This window comes from Oculina patagonica, chromosome 2 (assembly GCF_052425735.1).
Source record: "Oculina patagonica isolate OP01 chromosome 2, crgOcupat, whole genome shotgun sequence".
NCBI classification, from domain to species: Eukaryota; Metazoa; Cnidaria; class Anthozoa; order Scleractinia; family Oculinidae; genus Oculina; species Oculina patagonica.
The window spans coordinates 16,507,514-16,532,533 of NC_135759.1; the positions used below are offsets into that span (position 1 = coordinate 16,507,514).

At 38.6% G+C, this 25,020-nt stretch overlaps 1 protein-coding gene across 3 annotated transcripts; it reads left to right on the forward strand.

Moving 5' to 3' along the window:
* Positions 1-5,192: 5,192 nt before the first annotated feature.
* On the forward strand, positions 5,193-22,390 carry LOC144643187 (protein DD3-3-like). 3 transcript variants are annotated; one of them, XM_078502362.1, is made up of 10 exons: positions 5,193-5,293; positions 15,129-15,284; positions 15,941-16,027; positions 16,172-16,499; positions 16,632-16,850; positions 18,071-18,494; positions 19,783-19,839; positions 20,545-20,828; positions 21,238-21,279; positions 21,831-22,390. In XM_078502362.1, the coding sequence occupies exons 1-10, from the start codon at positions 5,234-5,236 to the stop codon at positions 22,145-22,147; spliced, it is 1,974 nt and encodes a 657-aa protein (XP_078358488.1). In that variant the 5' UTR covers positions 5,193-5,233; the 3' UTR covers positions 22,148-22,390. The 3 variants fall into 3 exon arrangements, with proteins under 3 accessions (XP_078358488.1, XP_078358490.1, XP_078358489.1); XM_078502364.1 differs by lacking the exon at positions 5,193-5,293 and adding an exon at positions 8,587-8,669; XM_078502363.1 differs by lacking the exon at positions 5,193-5,293 and adding an exon at positions 10,546-10,680.
* The last annotated feature ends 2,630 nt before the right edge of the window (positions 22,391-25,020 follow it).

Below are 25,020 nucleotides of genomic sequence, written 5' to 3' on the forward strand. Positions count from 1 at the left end.
TGTATTCATGGTATATATGTATTTCACTCATTTGAGTACCGATTAATTCAGCAATGAGAACGTTGCCAAAGAAAGGCTAAATGAACAGGAAGATAGATTTGCATGCATGTTATAAATCTTGATACAGGTGAAAAGACCAAATTCTGGGTTTTTGGAGAACGTGAACTACGACATCGAGCTCGAGTGCGCGTGCGCTGGCACTCAGAGAATAATTCTGACACCGACAGTAAAAAATATTCATTTCGAGTCCTTTCATGCTTAATTTTAAAATATTAGAAACATGGCAGATCATGAACACCTTCTCTTCGTATTTGTAAAATAAAATATATATGAAAACGAGTAGATATTTGAAATATACAGTCGCCAGGCTTCAGTAAAATTTCTTCAGTATCGATCAGTTCAGTGTAAATTTAACTACTACCTTTAGTTTCTTGTTTTGGGATTTTGATTCCTCTTATTTAAGAGATGCAATCACAAACAAAAGGAGAAACAGGATGCGAATGCATTTCGATAGTAGAGAGTTTTAGCTTGAGCGTTGGAGCAACACAGTCCATGCCATAGGGCTGATGAAAGCTCACTCGCCAGTCACAAACCCTGTTATAGTTACATTAGCACAACTTATGCATTCAATTCGGCCGCATGTAATGTTCGACGTATAAAGCACTGGATTGTCGAACTTCTGTCAAATATTCTACTACCCAAATCGAAGATGCGGCAGAAGTCGCATTTAATTCAAATCTGCCGAATTTTAGCATCGAATTTTACATGCATTTAATTCCCGAATTAAATTTGGCACATGTAAAATATGACGTCTAAACCGGGCCTTAGGAAACCACGCTACGCATTTTGCACATGCAAACGCAGTGATCATGTTTTTAATTTGCATTTGATTCTTTAGTTTCTTGTGGTCGGAACTGTAAGCAAACATAGGACAACTTCTAGATTTGCTCCAAGTCATTCTTTGTTGTTTATAATATGAAATCATACATCATATACGTAGTGCACTCATACGATGTTAGACGCGCAAGTCAACAAACCCATCTTGACTCGAACTGTGGTGCTTTCGCAAAATCCCGTCATGGTACACCTGTGAGTCTAGATTTGTAGGTGAGGCAAAATCACCCTGTGAGAGCTCGGGCCAGTGTACATGTGTAATGCAGAGCACCCTCGACAGTCTCGTTTGCCTTCCTCCCCAACGGGCAAAAAGTATTGTCGCCCTGACAACTAACGCCCAATCATAGCGTGAGGCTGCACGTGAAAGGCAAGGCTCCTGAATTAAAAATGCGTCCACTCTCTCTCGGTTCCGTATTCTTAAATCGTGGAGACAAGCAGGCTGCAGTCAAAAAATTGGTCTACGAATCTATGCCCATGCGAAGTTTTGATGTAAGCGGATCAAATTAAAAGCAATTTTCGGCTACTTTTTATCAAACAGTGGTGTTTATCGAGCGTCGCAAGTGTACACCCTTGCATTAAGGCCAAACTCTGGGGTATCCTTGGAGCATCCAGAGGCATCCTTGGAGGCATCCTTGGAGTCCCCGCGTATATATCCATGCCTCTTTATGATGTCCAATTTTTGGTGAGATTATACCGTATACCGTGTCAAATCTCGACTCAACAATGAACATCGAGGAGCGCAAAGTGGTCATGGGAAAAAGCGCGCAAAGTGGTCATGGGAAGGCTCGCCTGGCTTTCATCCGCCATCTTGTGTGAAAGAAGGTAAGTTGTTTTAGCACTTAAAAGGAGAAGTTTGCATTGGGAAATCTTGTAGTCTTCCAGTTTATGGTGTTCTTACCTCATATGCTTCACGTTAACCTTTCATAGGTCCTTTTATTCATGAAGAACCAGCGTGTTAAATGGACAACAACAACTTTACGATCGTTCGACCGAGCACGCAATGCCTGGAACATTTTTACGGTACCCAGGCCACCCGAGCCCGTGTTTTGCAACAAAATGCGAAGGAAAGGCTATTGGGCCGACTGCAGGTTGTACTTTTCTGTTTATTTTAGCCACCCAAGAACTCGTTTTGCTGGCTAACATGCGTATACACAATTTGTGTATTATTTGGCTACTTCCACTTTATAAATCCATGCCATACGATAACTTATATATGTGAACCAGTTTAGGGAAGCAAGAACGTGGACATAACTTGAATTCTTGAAAGAAAGGCAAGAGTTCCAGTTGACCTACAGACCCAAATAGGTAACAAAATTTAAAATTATTGTAGTTTAAAAAGCTTTATTGATAAGCTCAAGTAAAGGAGCGATTGCAGAATACCCCGCCATTTCATCAGGGGCACCCACGGTTAGTTCTTTTGTTTTGTTTTTGTTTTATTGGTTTTTTTTTTTTTTTTAACCCCTTTCATTTACATGTGTTGGAACGCTTTAAGAACGAAGAAAGACACAATAGGCACTTTTGTGATTCAGTGACATGCAAAATGGTGGCGGGGTATTCTGCAATCTAGCCCAAGTAAATGTCACACTAACAGTCCAAACAGCGAGAACTCGATCTTGTAAAAACAGTAAAAAACATGCACCAATCTCTGAGGCCGCCTCGTCACCGACAACTGAAATTATAGTTTTTCTTTATTAGCGCATTAAGGACTTTTTTCACTGTGTTTTTCTTACATTTAGATAATTTTTAAAGACTTACAAATTTCTTGTCATGTACTTTTGTCGTGGTTCGGAAAAAGCAAGTGGCATTTTCGAGGAGAGTGTGCCGAAGATCACTCAAACGTAACACGCGCGATCAAAATAATCTGATTTGAAATGTGAAATTTGACCCGAAAAATTCGTGATATTAGCCCAGTTTTGAAAATTATAAAAACAAGGATCTTTTGGATGAAATGTTCCGTCTTTTCTTTTGCCTGTTGTTTCCAGTTAGGGCCTGTAAAATAAAATGGAAATCCGGGCGGGAGGGGGGTCCTTGAGCTTGGAAAGGGGAGGGGGTCCAGCGATCTGGCAAATCCGGGCGGGAGGGGGGATCAAAACTTTTGCCATCCGTCGGGGTGTGTGTGTATTTTTTCTGGAATAACCTATTACCAATAAAAGTTGAACGTTCAGTTTATACCCTAAATTGTTTTCCAGTCATCCATGTATTCTACAACAATAAATCAGAACACTTGTACAATCACAGATGTCTAAGCTAGCAGGGGCACTTTAGTGACAGCTATTACTAGTTTAGGTAACAGGGTAAAAGTAAACTAAAATTAAAACTATCGTTTAAATAGAATTTAACTGCCTTAGAACAGTCAAGAAGCCTCACATAGACAACATATGACGTAAAATGTGAACTTTACTAGCTCTTTATTATATTTTCTTTCGATATGATTTTTTCCTATAAAGTTTCATACAAATCCTTATAATTTTGATGCCGCCATTTTGACCGAGTGAGCCTGGGCTCCCTGTAGAAGGACTTGAAGAAAGTATAGAAAACGCCGCATACATGAAAAGGAAATGTCAAGTCTTTTGCATTTAAAGAACTGATATCAGCTGCAGTGGACCGACAACTCATCCAGCCGCGGACATGGCGGAGTCTGGAAGACAGGTAAGAGAAGCTTCATTATGAGATATAACGAGAATGAAATAAAATTTTAAATAAGCTGCCATGACTGAATTAATAGTTAAGAGGTAAGGAAATTTTTAGTTCTACCGATGGCAAACCGGTCCAAGATGAAAAGGAACATAGCAGTCTTGTTAAATTGGCTAAGTAGGCGGTTTGATAAATAGAGGATATTGTATGGCCGCGCGGGTATACGAATCAGCACGAGAAGATAATATACGTATCCCTCAACGGCCATGTATTGTTCTGTTTCTTGAGCCCGCGATCCAAAGAAAATTCACAATTTGGTCAGCAGTCAACTTTCAAAAGCACATGACCTCGATGAGTTCTACACCTAAGCCCGCGATATGGTCAATTGGTAATGGTCAGTGGATACCTTGCTTTGACAGCAGTCATTGGACGACATTAATAGACCATTTGCATTATGACGTAAAAGCGCAAAGACTTCTGGTAGTTGTAGTTAGGTTCGCGGGAAAACACCATTTCTGGCTTATGATTGGCTAAGGGCAGCCAAGCGTGAAGGTGGACATCCAGGACTTTTAATTTAATCAGAAGTTTGAGCTGCGAAGTTTACGCTCTTAATACTTGTCGCTTCGAAATTTGTTTATACATTTATTTTTTCAGTTACCTGTCATAAATATAGAAAACAGGATGATAGCTTTGGAATGAAATTGACTGAGTTCTGTGTTTTAACCAAGACAGACAAATGTTGTTCGTGTTCAAGTAAGTTTAATATGTACGTTGTGTGGCGGAGTTGACTTGGTAGAAATTCATTCATCGCGGCCGACAACTTCTCTTCTACATCTACATCTACATATAATTAGGTCGGTAAAAATCTTAAGATATCACACCAACCGTTAAAAACTAAATTGAATGTTAAAAATGTTAAAAACTAAATAAAACTAATACAATAAAATATTAAAAACTATTGACTAACTTAGATTTAAAACTATTTACAGACGTTATATTTACAATATCATCTGGAAGGGAGTTCCATTCACAGATTGTTCGTGGGAAAAAAGAAAATTTAAAAACATCTTTCTTTGACCTAGGAACTAAAAATTTAAAATCGTGGCTCCCACGGGTTCTTCTTTCATAATTTGGTTTAAGATGGGCAGCTACTGAGAAGTCGGTCAGGTTGTGGGAGAGTTTATACATAAAAGATAGTCTAGCGATTTTCCGTCTGGTGGCTAGGGTTTCCCAATTAAGTTCCTGAAGCATATCTGCTTGCATAGGGGTTGTAGTTGCCCGCGCAGAATCGCGCTGCCTTTCTCTGAATTCTTTCCAGCTTTTGAATATCCTTCTCGTAGTGGGGATCCCATGCGGCACTTGCACTTGACCCTGACCCTCTTCGTAAATAATTTTAGCCTAATATCACACTGGAAACAGATTGCTTCAAAGGACGAGTCGAGGATATAACTAAATTTGTGTGGAATCAAGTGAAAGCAAGGCAAGCCATTCACTTTGTTCTTAATCTATTTTAGTCCTTATTTTCAGACGTTCAACAAACGATCGCTTCCATCGATCGCAGGTGAATTAAGTAATTCTTCACTGAAAAGCTTAGAAAATTTGCCATTTATCATGATTGCTCGGCGGGACGGTCAGTTTAATTTATTTTTACAGTGAGACAGAGAAACGAGTCAAATAATGTTCCTCGTTCAATCGAGCTTCATCGATGAATCATGAAGGGTCAATCATAAAGGATTTTCAAGCTGATCAATCAAAACTTCTGCAGGTGAATACAGATTATTTTGTTTTTATCTTAAAATTGTATTTTTTCGTCAAATTAAAACTGTAATTGCAATATTCTTTAACAAAGAATTTTTTTTTGTTTTTGTACTGGAAATGTCAACTCGTCCAGTAGCAGTTGTGGTTTCAATCCGAGCGAGGGCCGTGCGAGCAAATATAATTTTATTTCCATAGTCTTGTTGATGAATGATTAATTACTTGTGCGACTCGAAAGGTGAGCCTCATGTACTGTGCTCCCCTATGTTTAGAAAGGGTAAAATATTGCGTCTTCCTGTATTATTTGAAAATACCTGGCAAGCAAAAGTTTTAGGAATTTAAATAAACAACCGCGCGACTGAGACTTGGAGGAAACACTCGTTGAAACTTCACTACAAAACGCAACCCAGCAAATATACAATTTCTTGCATAACTTTTTTTCATTTTAACGGACTTGGTTTTAAACTGAGAGGTTGCTTTTTGCCCTTTAAATGAAGCCACAGGGACGTCTTCTTCGGTGAGAGTAATTTTCTTTACCTCCACCACGATTTTCTTGGGCAAGCGGGCTTGATGACGATTCAAAATTTCCCGCGAACCTAACTACAACTACCAGAAGTCTTTGCGCTTTTACGTCATAATGCAAATGGTCTATTACGTCTCCTGCGACCAAAAATTGTTTTGCGATCACTTTCTTGGTTTGCTTGGAAACCAGGCTTGATTTGGTAGCTGAGCCTTCTCAGCCAAGCAATTATAAATATTATTTTGGTGTCTAAGTGGACGAATTTCCCGAGCTTGTGCATACCATCATGATAAAATCGCTACGTCCTCGACACTTACAAAACATTTGTGGTCGGTCTGCCCGGGTATGCATGAGTTTGCATGCACAGGTTCGGAAAATTCCTCAAACATCGAATACTCTCGTTAGGTCTGCGTGAAGTTTTCTGTTTGAATTCGGTCAATATTTCTGACTGCCGGGCCGTGAGCCATTCTGAACATAGCGATTTTATGGTATTCCCAAGTTCGGATATTTCGTCAACTAGAAAACCGACATAATTTTTGTCATTGCTTGACATTTCTAAACAAACATCTGATACTCTCAAGAAATTTGAAATAACCTTTCAGGGGAGATTCAGTGAAAATTTCTGACTGCTGGGCATTTATCGATACAGCTCGCAAGCTAGAGCGTAGGACAACTGAACATCCGCTGTTGTCTGTAACGGGCTCACATGAGAAGGCTCAGCTACCAAATCAAGCCTGGTTTCCAAGCCAACCAAGAAATTGATCCCAAAAAAAATTTGCCTCCCGCGGAAGTAAACAACCAGTAGAAGTCAAAAGAAGCGGCTGAAATTCAAGCTAAATTAACTTAATCACGAATTTCTACATAACATGTCAAATTAAGTCGACCAAAATAGTATACTGTACATATCACTTCCTGGTGATTTTGAATATCTTCCTGTCTCTACTTTTCCTCTCTTGTTGCTATGTCGACAGCTACGTATGACATTATTCTATTGAGCTTCCTGGTGATTTTGAAAAACTTCCTGTCTCTTCTTTTCTTCTCTTGTTGCTATGTCGACAGCTACGTATGACATTATTCTATTGAGCTTCCTGGTGATTTTGAAAAACTTCTTTTCCTTTCTTGTTGCTATGTCGACAGCTACGTATGACATTATTCTATTGAGCTTCCTGGTGATTTTGAAAAACTTCTTTTCCTCTCTTGTTGCTATGTCGACAGCTACGTATGACATTATTCTATTGAGCTTCCTGGTGATTTTGAAAAACTTCCTGTCTCTACTTTTCCTCTCTTGTTGCTATGTCGACAGCTACGTATGATATTATTCTAGTGCGCTTCCTGGTGATTTTGAAAAACTTTCTGGGTCTATTTTTCCTCTCTTGTTGCCGTGTCGGCAGCTAAATATGATATTATTGCAGTGAATTTTGTCATTTCTTGCTGTCTGAATTGTTTTCATTCAAATTAAAGTAAAGAGCACAATAATCCTTATTCTGGCGCTCTTTATGTAAGCTGGACTGGTCTCGGCAGAATCAGGATACAATTTGTCTAGAAAGCACTCCACCGACGAAACTTCTCTAGTACTGAGTGAAATTTCACAACCCATCAGAACAGTTTCTATGATCGGACAAGACTTTAGTACAGTGATTTACCAGTGTTCCGTTCGAGTGCTAAAATGCAAGGTACACGTACAACCTTCACTTTTCTTCTGTCATGAAAATGTTTTTTTCCAAAAAGGCACAAAATTCAGCTTTCAAAATTCAGGGGTTTCTTGTTTTCAACGCGGAAGTTGCGAAACTTTTAAGTTTCGCAACTTTCTTGCTCTGACTCACAGCCCCCGCAAGACAGAATCAGATAATTATTCATACCACTCAACTTTTTAATTTTCAAAAACATGAGGGCGGAATTAATGGTACAAATTTCAAATTCTCGAAACTACACTTACAAAGTTGTAAGACTTATCTGCCTAACTACCTTAGAAGATTGGAAAATTCCAAATGATTCTTCATACTTTTTTTTATTTTTTATTTAATTTTTTTTATTCATTTCAGTACACATTTCTTCATACTTTTTAATTGACAGGAAATGCGTTTTCTTATACAACAATTGCTAATTGGCATGCGACATTAATTAGTCAGCAAGAAGATGTCAAGTGCCTTCTAACCCCAAAAAATGGCACACAAAAATGAGACGAATAATCGTGAGTCCGCGTCAGAAAAAAAATAAATCGAGACTATTTAAAGAGTGATTGTTTAGTCGTAAAACATAGTCCTGACAGAAGAGACCATTTCAATGCAATCAGTCACCTAAATAGTCAAGCGCCTTATATCGAAGACTAAAAAATGGGACTCCAAAGTTTAAAAATGGGGGAATAGTTACGAATCGGCGTCAGAAACTGATAAATTGACACTTAAAGCGGTATTACAGTCAACAACCATAAATTAGAAGTGACCATTTCAATGCAACCAACCACCTACTCGAAATGTCATTAACAACCACTGAATAGAAAAACAATATTTCCGGAAGTTTAAAACTGAACTTTAGTATCAGCCTTTTCAGTATGAACTTTCCAACCTTAACATTTTCTCCGGTCATGAATATAATTGAATTTGCAGAAGAATAGCAAAAAAATCAGCTTAAATCGACGCAAAATAAATATAAAAAATGTAAAAATTAAACGTTATATTAATATCTTTCCAAGGGTCAATAACGACATACAGATATATGATGTTACTCCTGACTGCGTGCACACTAAGTTCCATTCATCAAAAATGCCAAATGAGAAAACATTAGTCGCAAAGGAAGAGCAGTGAGTCGGCCAGGCCCGTGCTTTTGCCCAGTTAGGGTTCGTTTTCCCTTGAAACGGACCCAGCAGGTGTAGTGGCACACGAAATGCTATCAGGGGCGTTGCATAGCCAGCTTTTGAAGAGCTGTAAGCCTGATCAAATGACCCATAAAGGCCGCTTTTCGGTGATCGTTGGGGGGGAAGGGGAATTTGCTTCCCTGAGGAAGTTTTTCAGATAAAGTTTCTCTAAAACGCCTTCTCCTCAACTTTTTGGTAATTTTAATCGTATTTTGGCAGTACCTAAATTCTATTATTTCATAACAGAGAACTGCGCTAATTTCACTCATTCCTAAATAAACGAACGCACCTTCAAAGTCACCCGTTGTGCGATTGCCAGTCTCTTGGCTATTCCAGAAGGTTCCCGAGTTTTCACTTGCTAGTTTATATAGATAAGCCTTGAGCTCATCGAGAAAAGGTAGTTGCTTGATATATATTGCCAGTTACGATACCGTTATCTTAAAAGTGCTGAAGACTGTATCGTCTTGTTGTGCATTTAAAAACACACGAGTTCAAAAATATGACGCTGAAAATTTGTAGGCCCGAGCCTGCCCGTAGGTTAGCTTCGCCGCTACGGCCGTAGTCTACAGTTGTGGTCTACTTAGGCGTAAGCGAGTTTAACATATACTAACCGAATCAAGGTATACTGCAGGAATATCATGTAGAAAATTTCTAATGATCAAACAGTAACTGGGTTATCATAATCTTAAACACAACAAAACTACGGACGAAAGATCTTAAACTACAACATATTTCACGTTGGTCAGTAAAGGGAGGGGGTGAATATGGTACTCAAATCCGTCGATCCGTGCTATTTTTTTTGGCCAAATCCGTAAATCCGCCAAATCCGCCATTATTCAAATCCGAGTACACATAACTTGAAAACTTTGGGTGATATAGTTTCACATGCAATGGACAGTAGATGTTGTTTTTAATGCAATTTTTTTAGTAAAGTCTCGTTTTGTTACTTCTTTTCGCGACAATTTCGCCAACTTACCGACGAAAACCGACCAAAGTGATCCGAACTTCGTTTTAATATCCACGATCAGAGCTTCTTGACATGAAGAGTCCGGAATCCGCGAAAAAATTCTCAGCTTATTTGCGATCCGCTGTATTTTACAGCGGATACGTACCCGCAATCCGGGCACGTTTTAATGCCAAATCCGTCGATCCGCGAGCCTATTCACCCCCTCAGTAAATAGAAAACAACTTTCATTCATTTCTAGCTAAGCTTATATGTATGGAAATTTCAGGCCTTGGCCGCTTTCAGTTCGGAGTTCTTGATGGGAATCACTAAAACCAATAGCAAACATTATTGTTAAAACGCGTTCTCGAAAGGTTTTCTTGTTTACAAGGCAAAAGTTGAAAAAGGACTCTTAAAGCAAACATTTTACTTTTCAAACTCGATGTCTTGTTTTGATTCACAACCCCCGCTAACAAAATTCTGATAATGATATTCATACCACTCAACTTTTAAGTTCAACAACACGAAACTCTACTTCAGTGGTAAAGATTTCGAATTCTCAAGGTTACAAATACAATAATCAATATATAACGGTACTTGCTACACAAGCCTTTTATAAAAGTAAAATGTTATCAAATGATCTGCTAGTACCTAAAAAGCTGTAAAGGCTGAAAAGCTAAGGGGTATAGAGAAACTGCTTGTGGGCATGTTGACCTAATTAATCAGCAAAAGTGCCTTCAAACCCCGAATAATCCACACAAAAAATCAAATTAAGACAAATGATTACAAATTTGCGTCAAAAGCTTATAAATTGATACTTGGGAATTGTATTTTAATTAGAAACCATAAATAAGAAATGATAATTTTAATGCAATCGATCAGCTAACTGGAAATGCCATTAGCAACCAAAAGAAATACAGCCAGAAAAGACTTAGAAGTGGGCGTTTCAATCTTGTCACTCACCTACCTCGAAATGCCATCACCAAGGCAATAAAAGGCCCCATTTTCAGCTCATAGGCTTTAAGGATCTCATATCTGCCCTGAAGTGAATCAGGTTGAATTCGTACCAGAGAAAGTCAGGTAGGATCATTTTGAGAGCAATATTTTGTACTTTCAATTATTGGTGAGCTTAGCATGTTAAAGAAACTTTGCTAGAACTATGTTGCTTCGGAAAGGTTAGATGAATCACGATGCCTCAAAGCCCGTATTTTTCACAATTTGTGCTCGAAGATAGAATCAAATGTGCTTTGTCCCTTTTACAGCAGATTTCTGGCAAACAAATTCAATAAGGATGTTAAATTCAAAAGACCAAGCGACGCGATTTTTCATTACGAAGGCGCATGCTGTGTGGTGAAAGCAAATCGAACGATCTTTAGGCGTTGCGTTGGATCGCTGAGCATTTCGACGTTAAAATGAAATGTTATATTCAACCTTTCTGTGCTTGCTAGGCCGTTTTACTATGCTTCGGCGCGGTGGGTCACCAGTTTTGCGTTGGGTCGCTGACCATTTTGAAGGGTAATGTTCAGCCTTTTCTTCTTTAATGCAATTGAAACTTGCAAAACAATTAAAGAAAACCTCTTGTACACCAAAAAAGTGCAAATTTGGTACGCTTCGGCGTGTATACGAGACAAGAAGCAGTAAAACAAAAATTTCCCATGAAGAGACCAAGCGAGACTTATCTTCCAAACATCGTATGTACCCAAATTCGCTAGAATTTCCTTTCGCAGGCAAGATTTTCTACGAGTCAAACTTTTCCACCCAGGTTTTCTCGCCGATGTCGATGAGATTTTGCAGCACGTAGCTTGATCCTTTATGGGTCGGAAACACTGTTTCAGCAAAGAATTCCCATCCATTCTTACCCCTAATGCTGTTCTTCCTTTCTGGCAGACGACTTGTCCGGTTTGAATTATTTTAAGGACGATTTGTTGAAACAACCGCGAATACGTACTAGACATGACCCGCATGGTGTACTTGAAGTCGTGTTTTTGGTGCGGAAATTGGCTTTCTTTTTCTTAGTAAACAGCGCACGAAATACGTTCTTCTTTTGACATATTTTAGTGTTTTTTTAAAACACTAAAAATGTAATTGTAATTGTAATTTGGCAAAAAAAAATTGAGAAAATGCAGGAATAATTGGAGGAGACCGTTTTTTATTCTCAAATTGCCTATGGTTGATATGGTAGGATATCAGTTATGTGACTTATTACTTTTTCGCTTGACGCTCGACGGACTGCACGTAGTCTACTTATTACTGCAAGGGGTTGCTAATGGTAAAATCTGAGACAAGCCGAGAAACTGAGTACCTTGTTCGAAAATCCGAGACCGAGATTTGAATTATTTTAGAAAATCCAAGCCCAAGAAAGAAAACCAATCCCGAGACTTGCATGTTTTAATTTACACAAGGCAAAGTTCAAATTGGTACTGCCTCTTGAATTTCAAATTATTTCCTCGATTCGCTTTCGTCTGGGCTCCCGGTCCTCGAAAGAAAAGTCTTCGAACTACAGTCTGGTCTTATTTAAGTCTAATTAAGTGCGTGGATAGCTAGCTAGAATATCAAATTAGATCGCAAATTCGCTTTCTTGATATGGTCTGTCTGTACCAGCCAGGACAATTTCTGCCCTTTTTCTACCAGATTTAAATTCGTGCGTCAAAATTACTGCCTATATCCTTCCCAGTGAGAAACATGCCAACAGAAACATGTACCACACTTAGGCGGGACTTAACCTTAAGTTCTTTTTCTGCCGCTTTGCATGGGTTTTTTTGAAAATATCTCGTTCGCTATGATCGTCCCATGAATCTATGTTTAGGGGTGTTGTGTAAATATTTGGGTGAATTTTGGAGATTTTTTGGGAGTAGATAATTTTCTTAAAAGGATTCTTAAAATTTAGAGAAATAAGAATATTGGAGATTTAATGTGATTTTAAAATTAGAATTTGAAGTTTAAAATTGGTAGACGGACAACAGTTAGTCCCCCTGGCAACCTGGAGTGCTCTTGCGTGAAAAATAATTTTCTTTCTTTTATTACTTTTATAAATTACTATAAATTTCACTCAAATTTACGTTAAGCCTTAAGGTTCGTTTCAAGGGCTGGGTTATTTTACAATTTTAATTTAATGAATCATGGCTACCGCTATCATAAATGCGTTTCTGGAGACTTCCAATTAAGGACTCATTAAGTTCCGTGATTCAACCTTGCTTAGGGCCGTTAAACCAAAAACCTATTAATAGATAACAAAGAAATTTTCATAAACTTGTTGAAAGTGAAATATGTCTAACACAATTTAATTAATAGCAAGTTGTTTGCGCCGCCATTGCTTATTCAGTTTTCAAAGCCAGATGGAGGAGAACGAGTCAACAAGGCAAGACCACATCCATGACTGCCGACCGACAGAGAACTCGCGGGCCGCGCTCGGAGAGGCGACGGAGGGGCCGCTGAAGCCCGGAAGGAAGACGAGGGGGAGAGGAGGGGCTGATGAGTGAGAACGTCTCCCCCCTGCCAGCGGCAGCCTGTCCCATCACACTCGAGCCGCGCCCAGACGCGCCGCACGCCACCGCAAATCTGATCGGGCCGCGAATCACCGCACCCCCAGTCCGGACGCGTGGGGAAGGGCCAGGAGGGGGCCGAGCGGGACGAGAGCGAGCGAGGTGAGTGGAAAAATGACGGAAGGGGAAAGCGAAATCCCCTTTTGATCCGTTTGACAAGCATAGCCAAGACGACTGACGGAATATACAACATGTAGAGGAAAATTTCCAAACTAGCTCCCCCGTGTCCTAAACAAACAATTAACTAAATTAACGGAAAAGAACTGCTATTTATTAGGCGAACGTATAAAAAAGTAATGAAAACTGGGATAGGTCGAATAGCTATCCTATCAGCCTTACTTTATACTTTATACTTTATACTTGAATCTAAATGGCGGCAAGTTCGAAATATAGCATGTTATATTCAATATATCTTGATCCAATAGTTATCGTAGTTCCTGTGAAAACATTCAATACAATCAATTACCTGACTTTTTAAGTGCCTTGAGGCAAATAATCAAGAGTCGATGTGAAAAATAAGAAATTAAAATTTAAAAGTGATATTTTAGCCATAAATCGCGTTTCAGAAGAGACCATTTCAATGCAATCAATCACCTGTCTGAAAACAAAGCCCGACATGATGTCGTTTATGGCTATTTTCGTCTCAGTGGGAGGAAGAGGCTGAAATTGAGATTTTTTTTTATCATGAATTTCGTCATAGAATGTCAACTTAAGTCAGCAAAGAAATTTATACTCCCTTTTGTCGAGTCCACAGCGTGATTAGTTTCGCGGGAAAATAGACTCTCTTTTCGGCTTGGATAACTTCTGCTTGTAAAATGGCTTTTCTGCCTGTCGGCAATGCTCGTAAAAATTTCTTATTCTGCTCGAAATTCTGCTCGGTACCCGAACAATTTTAAGTAGTAGTTTTCGTTTAGGGAATCAGCTCAACTACTTCAACAATAATTCCACAGCTTTTGCCTTTTTCTCTAGTTTTTTTAATTCTGTTCTTCTTCGTACTTTTTTACACCAATGACGTCAACTTCTGTTTACAACTGACTACTAGTTAATTCTTTAATGTGTCTTTACGCTATGTGGGCACTTTTGTGTAATGCCGCTGACTTCAAAGTATGTGATGGAATCATGTGAGCACCTTTTAGCTAATAATCCACGGAGGTAATAGTCGCATTTAATCACAAGGTATTTTCCATTTTTTTTGGTATTAAGTTTTTAATTTTCCTTACAATTGTTATGCATATCATTAGTGTTTTCTATTCCGCTGAGATAATGCTTGCTCACCTCAAAAAGCGCTTATTCTGCTCGCTCGAATTTCTGCTGGCAGAATTTTGTTTAAGCCCACTCTCGTTTCAAGGTCGGCCAGATGGAAATTATTGCTGAAATTATGTATAATTGCTGGTTGTGAAAATGTCACGGCTAGGCGAAAGTCATGATCGGAATAATTCCCAAAAGGAATCGCAAAACTTTTGGCGCTTCTGTACAATTTAGGCGCCTGTAAAATGAGAATGCAATCGATACAAACACTGTTTTACCTCGAAAAAGTTTTTGTTTGCCATTAAACATTACACTGAAATACAGGCAGTCAGTGCGTCACGATATGTTTGATATTCTTTGTATGATAAGGTACTGAAGTGTCATGTGGCCCCGATTATAGTTTTGAAATATTGTAAAATTTTTTTATCGTTTTTTATTTCACGGTTTTTGGTCTATTATTTTTGGTGTTTTTACCTCAACAAAATCAACCAGAAATCACCAAATTAACTAGCCCAGTGATTTTCATGAGCTCTCATGCCGGCATTGTACGAAACTTGTTATTATTAAATTTGGAAACCACGCTTAACCAAATGAAGCGATTTATTTAGTTTGCTAAGATTTAATCGAAGAAGGAACTCGCAGCTTTATTAATTACTGGCAGTTATCAAGTCTGTCATTTCTTGCTACAACTTCAAACTGAGTTTGTTGGTTCATGGTTTGCTCGTTTGTTTGGAACAGGACATGAAGACCATTTTCGTTTGGGGCTGCCTCCTGGCTGTACTTATTGTGCCTTGCATGTCAGACATGTACATGCATTTTCCACCAGGATCCAACAACCGTTTAAACGGGAACCTAGATAACGTCAAGAACGCAGCGAGGTTATTTGATTCGCAGGTAGGACGCAATTACATCCACACTCGGTGCTATGACATGTGCGGAGGAATTTGTGGTACAAGTGGGTGGTGAAAAGATATTATTTTCTCTATGCAATTGGTTGACTGTTAGTTGTTTTTAAAACTCATGCAGGGTATTTGTTCTAATTTGAAAAAATCTAATTTTTTTCGAATGTTCAAGAGAGGGGTGATCGCGGTAAAGGTACTTACAGTTCAATTTGCCCCCATTTTTTTCCTGTACATTCCGCCCTCTTACCTGAGCGCTCACAGAAAAGGGTTGTTAATTTTTATATATTCGGCCATCTTTATCTTTACAAAAGTTGCTTCACATCTGTCCCAAGCAACATGCCAAAGACCCGCTTGTTTTTTAAGAATATGTTTAACCGGAATAGTGTTGTCCGATACTTTTAATTTTCAATAATGATCAACATTAGTTTTCTCATTACATTATCAACATTTTTTTTTTCAACCAGACAGAAAACAAGAATGTAGAAATTTATCCATTAGAGATGTAAGGGCAATGTCTTGGTGTGTCACCGGATCTACGTGGACGCCAGTTCATTAGAATAAAACCTAGCTATCAATACAATCATGTAATTTCAAGACAGCAATATGCTGCAAATTTTTTCATAAATGATTTATTTTCGTTCTTTCTAGAATAACGGCAAGGCTGGGTACAACGTTGGAGACAAACATTATAACAACCCTGGCGACAATATTCCAGAGTTCAATCAGCTACCAATGGTATGAGTTCAAGTCAAGATATTAATAATATATACTTTTTGATTGGCTCGTATATATCACATTTACTTGTTGCTATTCATTTGGTTATGTTTGTTTGTTTGTTTGTTTTTGTTCATTTATCAAGTTATTAATTCGATTTGTTAGGAGTTCTACATGAGTGGATGTGATGCCAAGGCCAAATCTGAAGTAGAAATCATGTGGACAAATCAACACGGGACCGGCCAAAAGACAGACGACAGAGTGGAAACACAAGTTATCTTACAGTACATGTGTCAGGCTTATCCCGAGGGCAAGATGGCTACTAATGATGTGAACAGGGAATTTGAAATTCATACAATTCGTAACGGTCAGACACTCACCACACAGGCTTTTACGAACGGAGGGAGGGAGAATTCCTACATTAGAAACGACCGCGGACTTCACGAGCCAGCCAATTACTATCAGGCGTATTACCGCAGAGAAAGAAACAAAGGTGAGAGCGGACGCAATGGGGGCAATGGGTTTCTGGGGAACAACATACTCAGTTTTGTACATAGCGTTGTCTAAATAAAAGTTCCAGCCTCGTTATGGATAGCACTTAAGCGCTAATTTGCTCATGCCACAGGTTTGTTTACCGCTGACCAACAACTCAAAGGTGATCTGCCGATTTACACGCGACAAAATGCTGCAGGAACAAGGAGGGGCTTGGAAGTCCCTGAGGAACGTGATTACTATCCTTACTGGGGCCCCACCCCGTGGAAGGACATTGCTATCATGGTCAGCAATAAAAAGACCGAGGATTTAATGAAGAAATACGTCAACAGTTCTCATTATGGGTATCAATGTAAGTTTAAATTTGAGCTTTTTGTCATATGTCAACAGTGTTGTTTGTTGTTGCCTTTACTTTCCGAGTTTGATGCCATTTAAATCTTATTTAATATTTTTGTTACTCTGGAGCTTTATTTTGTTGTTGATCATAAATTATATTCTCTTTTTTGTGTACGTTCAAATTCTACCGACATTTCTTCGATTCGAATATCTTTGTTGCGTCTGAATATAGTCATTATTTACCCTCTTCCTCTGTTTCTGGTAGACAAATGAAATAAGTTGTAAAAACCAACAGAAAGTTGAACGTTGTTGCTCTCCCTCAGAAGGAGGGAAGAATAAGGCCAGAAGTGCGATAAATAAAACAAACAAACCAAGATTTAGCTCTCCTCTTTTTGTATGATTTGACCGGCTTTATATTCCTTTTTTCCAACCAATAACCACATTCCAGGAGCTCTCTGGCTTTTTTTGTGGGAGGGGGGGCGATGCAGATAATATGCTAGAAGCACTAAATAAGAGAATACTTAGAATTATACTTGGGGGATTACTCGTACGCGCGTCCCCATACAGTGATCTTCTAACCAAAGTTAACTCCACTTCTTTAGCTTATAAGCGTGTTCAGAATTTCCTTATATTATTATATAAGGGCCTGTTTTCCCACAGTTTCCTGCTTATTTGAAAAATATGTTTTTTCTTCGGTCCTCCTCTTATGATTCGAGGCAATTACATTTTGTCACGCAGTAAGCCTAGAAAAACTTGCTATGGCCTTAATTAATTTTCGTCAGTTTCTCAGCTAATAAATTTTACAGAGTTTAAGAGGAACATTCAGGGCATTACTTTTGTTTAGACACTTTTTGTTTATATATACATTTTTTTCGTTATATTTTTGTAAATACTAGTTTCTTCTAAGTGTGTAACGTATTTTTGTAACCTATTTTAGTCTATTTTATTGTATTCTCGAAGATATTAGCTACTAATATTAATATTAGCTATTAGCTACTCTAAAATTCGAGAGGAAATAAAGTTTATGTCATGTTTTTGTGTTATGTTATGTTTAATCAGCCAATTACAGGGAAAGGCCACCGTAATCGTGATGATCTGCGTTGTTTTCGTATTTTTTCCCGCTCTTACTACCGGTTACACGTTTTAACACTGAGTTCTGATTGGACTTTGCTAAAGTTATTGGTTGCGACTAAATAAAGACACAAAATATTTTCTCCTTGTACTTTTATTCCTTAGATATGTGTATTATGCCAAGCAAACTAACGGGTAACGCAAACTGTCCGCCAGACAACAATAATGTTATCGCCGACAAATGCGTTGCCAAGTACATCACCGCGGAGTCGTGTAAAACGGCTGGAGGAACCTGGACAAAATTCATCACAAACTACCAGGAGAGAACTGCTGGAGTGTTGAGCACCTGCCATAACGTGGGTGAAATGAAGCTGGCAAGAGGTTTGCCATACGAACCACATAAGCTGTCACAAGGAGCTGACGGAAAGATACAGTATGTTCTCCTTCACAAACCCCCTGATGTGATCTACGCGCCATCCACTGTCGTTAACCACAATGGAATGAACATGGAGGGCAAGTTTTCTTCTTACAAGTGGAAGGTGCCATGTTTCCCAAGCAACACCACTCAGCGTTGTGTGTTGCGGATAAGGTGAGTGAAAGTGTTACCCTCATCAGTCAACATGTAAATTCTCCTCACTCACTTTCTCACAATTCTTTATTTTGGTTTCGAGAGTTTGGTTTTACATCAGAGCAGTATTCATAAGTTGATTATTTTTGTTATATTCTTTACATGCTTGCTTGTTAATGTATTGACATATAAAGATGAAATTAGACTTGGTTACTTAAGACGAGAACAACTAACCTGCACATTTGTCAACAGTAGAAGCAATAATGCTAAATTTTGTAAGATTTGGGGGTCCACCTTGACATATTTAAATTTTGTCCCTTATTTTAATTTATTCTATTGTAATCCTGTTGGTTAGTTAGTTAGTTAGTTAGTTAGTTAGTTAGTTAGTTAGTTAGTTAGTTAGTTAGTTAGTTAGTTAGTTAGTTAGTTAGTTAGTTAGTTAGTTAGTTAGTTAGTTAGTTAGTTAGTTAGTTAGTTAATTATAACGTTTCTTGGTAAGTTGGTGAATACACGATCCTACAAGCATGTTCGTGTTTAAATAAAGTTTTATGCTTACTGAGTTAAATAATTGTTTGCTCGATTGACCAGTGACCTTGTTTTGACAATTTCTTTTTCTTTGTTTAGTAAACCTCATTTTATTATTCACTGAGGAAGACAAGACAGAATGTCGATTTTTAAGTAAACATTTTCGATCAATTTTAGAAAATAAGAACCTGTTTCGAAATTTTAGGCTAAAGAGGTTCTTATAAAGAGGGTATCAACAACAACAACAACTTTATTACCAAAAAGACTTACATACATTGCTTCGAAAAATATATATATATTTATATAATTAAAACAGAATATTGGTAACAACACTCAGAAAAACTAAAAAGCTTATCGAGCTGAGCGAAGTTAAATTAAATTAATACTAAGAAGGTGGTTGGCAATAAAGCAAAGAAAAAAAGCGGTTAATGGAAAACGTTAATAGCTAACACAAACATTCTATAGCAAAATATATAAAAGCTAAACAAAGAAAATAAGTATGTCAAACAGGTTCTTAAAAATTAGGTTCTTACTAGGGGGTTTTTGCTGTACTGTGCATAATCAGAATATCGTCATCATCATTTTGAAGAAAACACGTACTGTATGGTGACGCGCATGAGCAGAACAATATTCGTAGTAGTCAGTTATATGCATCCAACAATAAGGAAACGTGAAGACAAACATTTTTTTGTGTGGCATAAATAAAAGACGAAATAAGTGTTGATAATTTCCCTAATTGCTTAATATGTTTTCACACCTTTCGTTTCGTTTTTTTTTTTCACAGATACAACATCACCACTGATGACGTTCCACGTGAATTTGATGCCAGTAATAATAAAAAGTAGGTGACGACCGATGACTGTCCCTCATGCCTCCTCCACATTTCTATACGCAATATATGTAAAAAAAAATTCAAAATCTTCATCTGAATAGGTTGTGTTCGAATGATCGGAGAAAAGAAAACTTTCTCATATCTCTACCGAGCTTGGCATTATAACATCTTTTTTCCACACATTCTTACATATCGACATTACTAAACTTAGCAGTTTGAAGGAAACTTGTACTATTCATGTGAAACTTCCACAAGTGGCCTTTAGCCGTGGTAAAGCGTCCCAGGAGAGACTATGAAAGGGGTGGGGATACCCGTTGGAAAATTTGAATAAAACTCCTAACTGAGACCAATCTGAAAGTGGCTTAAGCTTTTTTGAACCCTAAAGGAGACCATTTTCTTGTCTATTAGGTCTAAACCGCAAACACAGTATGACGGTGTTTTTTTATTTCTGCACGTGTAACTCTAAAAGAGACCCCGACGGTAAATAATATTGGAATTCTGTCCTGAACACCCTACGTGAGACCAAAATCTGTAATTTACACCCCTAGGCGAGACGACGTATGTCCCTGTCTCTTTTATCCTCCCCCGGGTAGAGCGTCTGTGCCTCTGTACGCGGGAACGTCGTGATTCGCTTTCTTTTGGGAAAACTTTACAAGTATCCGAGTAGCTTGTGTTTCTAATTGAAAAATCTCACGGTTATAATTGACTTCACAGCGTCACAAATAACCCAAAAACAAAAGCCACTGACGGTAAAACCGATCTGCAACTCGCTTTGAACACTGCCCAAGTCGGTCGAACATTCCAGGACAGAAGTCATGTGATCATTCTCAAGCCACGAAATCACCTTCCTCTGAAATATCAGCATTCCAACATCTACTACATCGGAGGAATGGGAAAGAGAGGAAACATTGTGCAGACTTATCCAGCCATGGAATATCGCTTCACTCCTGAACGCATTTCAGTTACAACAGATGATGTGGTGTGTTTCGTCTGGTCAGGTGAGATGAACAACTTAATTTGTTTGTAAATATGGCTAGTGAGATTGGTATGGCTTATGTTGCATTATAAAGGATATAAAATCATCAACAGAAAAAAAAAAACAAGCTTCTAAGTGAAAATTCCATTTGAGTTTTCATTCAGCTTGTTCTTCCTTCTCCTTGTCGCTCTTTAGAGTATTTACAATTGCTCGTCATTTTCTACCTTACTAGACTGTTTCCTAGAATTAAGCTTCCTTCCTTGTTCTCCTTGGGCGAGGGGGTCAGAAAATGATTTGCGCGGTGTAGTGCAATAGGCCAGACCCCTGCCCCTCCCCCCCAAAAAACCTTCTTACATTTCGCGACTGAATACTTTGAAAATGCGTACTAACTGAGTGTGAATACAAGGCTTACGGTTATTTTAATTTTTTAGGTTCAAACAACAATGCGAACAATGATGGACAAGGAACAGCACGTAAGTTAAATTGCTTTATTTTTTTGTAAGTCTGAGGAAACAATAGAGTTTAATAATATAATACAACCGGCTCAAACGATTGGAGCAAAGGTGTTCAGTAGTTAATGGGGTGAGAGCTGGACAAACTTTCGTCTCGTCATACCACGATCAACTGCGTGTCAAACTAGCAAATACTCTCCCTTGAGGTTCTGTTTTTACGACACAAGTTTAAGATGTAGTTGAGCTAGACTGCGAGCAATCGGTTAAGTTAAATGAGGAATGAAAGGGGAATCGATCTCGATTCGCATTCGTGGTTTTGCGTCGCTCGCTTGGAAAAAAAGACTGCTTGCAGTCTAGAGTTTTACTTGCTCAGTCATTTAACTCACTGACCTTCAAGCTAGCCATACAAAGTAAGCGTCACTGTTTTTCAATCAATGTTTAATTGAATTGAACATGTTCAGTCATTGATTGCTTACATTAATGTGCGAATTTTGTTCCGCCTATTGATCTCAAGTAGCATGGGACATGACTGTATAAACCTAAAGGCCTAATTAGAACCCTCTTCATTTCAGGTACGGATCGCACCAACGTGTGTTGGGTAAAAGAAGGATGCAGTTCTCTCAAACCAAAAGCTTGTTCCAGCTTGCCTCTTGAAGTTGTTGACCATGTTGATCATTTTAACGCTGATCAATTGAATCTTCACCTCAACAAAGGGTGTTACACGGATAAATCGAAGCCACTGCAGGCTCAGCTGAACAACGCCCCAGCCTCCTGCAACCCGCCGTGTTTTCGCATCACGAAGCCTGGGGAGTACTGTTACATGGGCACGCGCAATAACAACTTCTCCAACCGACGTCACATGGGACAGATTACTGTTACCGAAGTATAACGCCTGGAACAGGCTATTACCGAAGCGGCTTCCACCCCTTCCGAGTAACTGAACTCTGTTAGTAGTTTAGTTCGTCCATTACTTCATGATGTATGTTAGTATAAGCTTTAATGCTAAGTAGGTTGATGCTATTAAAATAAAACAAGAATGTGGGCCTTTACTCGTAGGGCGTTATTACCTGTGAAAAATGCAAATGTAAACCCAAATGAACCTTAAAAAGGCATTTAATGCGTTTGTTTGAAGTGTGAACATCGCCTGTTGTTGTGTTTTGATCGCATGTTTGAACAAGCTAAGCCTTGTGTGTTTTTTTCAAACACTTTTTCTTGAACCGGAAGAACCCGTTAACCCTCGAACAATAGAGAGATTAAGCATGACGTTATACGGCAAACGGCAAACGAGAGTTTACCTTTCATTTTGTTACCTTTTCATTGAGTCATAAAACTAATCCCTCATATAAATAGGAAAAGAAAAATCCCACGTTCACGACAAACACAAAACTACTCATTTCCGGGTACAAACGCCAGATGGCTGACGGCAGCTAGAAGTTCAATTTTTGTCGTTCGTGGGAAAAACAAACGTCATGCTTAATCTCTCTCTAAAGTCCCCGGTTAGCGAAGCAAACTCTTGATGAGCAAGCTCCTGAACTGAGAACACAGAGCTAATGCTCCTTATCTCTTTCCTCTTTTGAAGCATAACACTGATATCGTTAAAATGTGCTAGCCTGCATTAATTGCGTCTCAGGATCGCAATTGCATCTCGTTTCCACCCATAAAATCACGGTTGCGTACAATGTTGCAGCTAGAAGTAGAATCTCGTTCTAGTTTCTTTAACTTTGTACACAGCAATTATACCGTCTATCCACCATTTCTACCATTGCGCACAAGGGCGTGGCAAAGCTATAAGACATTTTCTATGTTATTGCTTTCTACACTGGAAAAATTTATGTCCTTTGTCGCTTTATTAAACGTACGTTTACTAGCTTTAAGGCGGGGGTACACCTGAAGGCCGTTTATCCACCGATTAACTTGGGTTAAATGGAAATATCTCGTTCGCGTTTTAAGTAATTCAAAAACTTTCTGCTCATTACACGAACCTATATATTGCAGTGTTTTGTAAATATTTTGGTGATTTTTGGGGATGGTTGGGAGGAGATTCAAGGGATTAGTAAAGTTTTGAGAAATAAGGAATATTGAAGATTTAATGTGATTTTAAAAATTAGTGGACGGACCCCAAACAGTCCCCTGACAACCTGGAGTGCTCTTGCGTGAGGGTCAACTGTGTTCTAATTTTTTATCCCTTCTTAAAACCTCTTAAAATTTCACTCAAATTCACGTTTACCCCTCCCCCCCCCCTTAAGTGCATAAAATAAAATGACAGAAATGTATTGAGGGCTGGCGTCTGCGGCAAAAGTTGAATGTTGTTCGACTTTTCTGCAGACGCTGTACCCACATTTGGTTCAATTAATTTCACGCCCGAAAAGTCATCATATTTACGTCCTTAACGTACGTGAATAACGCGACAGTCGAAACCTACTTAAAAATAAAATTTTTCTTTGCAATCTGAAGCTTACGTTTTTAATCAAGGCGCAGTTCCTGATCCCAACAAAGTAGCGATTTGAGCTCAACCTGTTACTCACTGATGATCCTGGAAGAAAGTCAGTTTTGTTGTGTGTTTTTTTTCTGAATTAAACTAAACTACTTAGTGCACTCCAGATATCAGTTTTACGATGAAAACAGGTGTAAGAATTAATTCCCTCGCCCACATTTCTCCGCATTCAAATACAATTTAAATGTCCCGCTCATATTTATTACAATGAGAAGACAAACCAATCAAATGATCGCACTGAAACAACCATTCGGTGCGTGGTCGCAAGTGTTTAAAAATTTAAATTGTAAATTATACATGTGCTGAAACATTCATATCGTCGCGTTGTGTTCTTGGTCAAAGTTTACCATCCACGTTCAAGATTTCAGCCAGCAGAAATTAACAATTACCTTCGCCTTTGCCTACGTAAAAATTACCAAGCTTCAGTTTGAGAGTCGGTTCTTACGTTTGGAGCAGCAACAAAGCAAAAATACCTGCAACAAGAACTTGGCTTTAAGGAACGTTGCAAGCACGTGCTCCGAAGAAAGGGAATACATCACAAGGCAGATGGTTTCTCCAGACTTCCCAAGGTAAAATTGTACAATACTACAAAGAGCTTTTCCTTCTCGTACGGCGTTGTAAGGCGCTCAGTTGCCAAGTGTTGTTTTTGTCACGTTCACCGAGGCATACGGTTCGTGTGCGTCAGGCCAGCAAAGCATTCACTTTACTGATACTAGCTATGGCAATATTCCGTGACAAAAAAAGCTTAGTGTAATACATATCTTTCTTGTCCTTAGTGTAGTATCTTTCTTTCTGTTGGGCGCGTAGTTCGACTTAAGAAACCTTTTCCAGCAAAATATGATTGATAAGATAAATTTAAATCAATCGTTAAAACTATTTTTCGCTTTTCCAGGACTGAGAAATTGCGATACCGCTGAGATTCCAGTGGAGTGATCCATGACACGATTTCTTCAGGTAACTCGAGTCTTTCTTTTCCAAGCTCAAAATCTAATTTCTCTATGGCCCCTAATTTTATGATTTTACGTTCTCTCATTACCTATCTTTGATGTATTGACATCAAAATGGACGGTAGTGGCCATGATTAGAAGAGGAGGGCCTGCAAATTAGAAAAATTGCTTCAAACATTTTCACAATTTATGGCTGTCCACATTTTGCAATCGTTTATGGCGTTCTTGTTGCCGTGTTCTTGCTAGTGCAAATGATTGTTTGTTTTTGCTTCTGCAAGGCGAACGAAGCATTGTACGAAACAGTTTTTTTCTAGAGGTGCG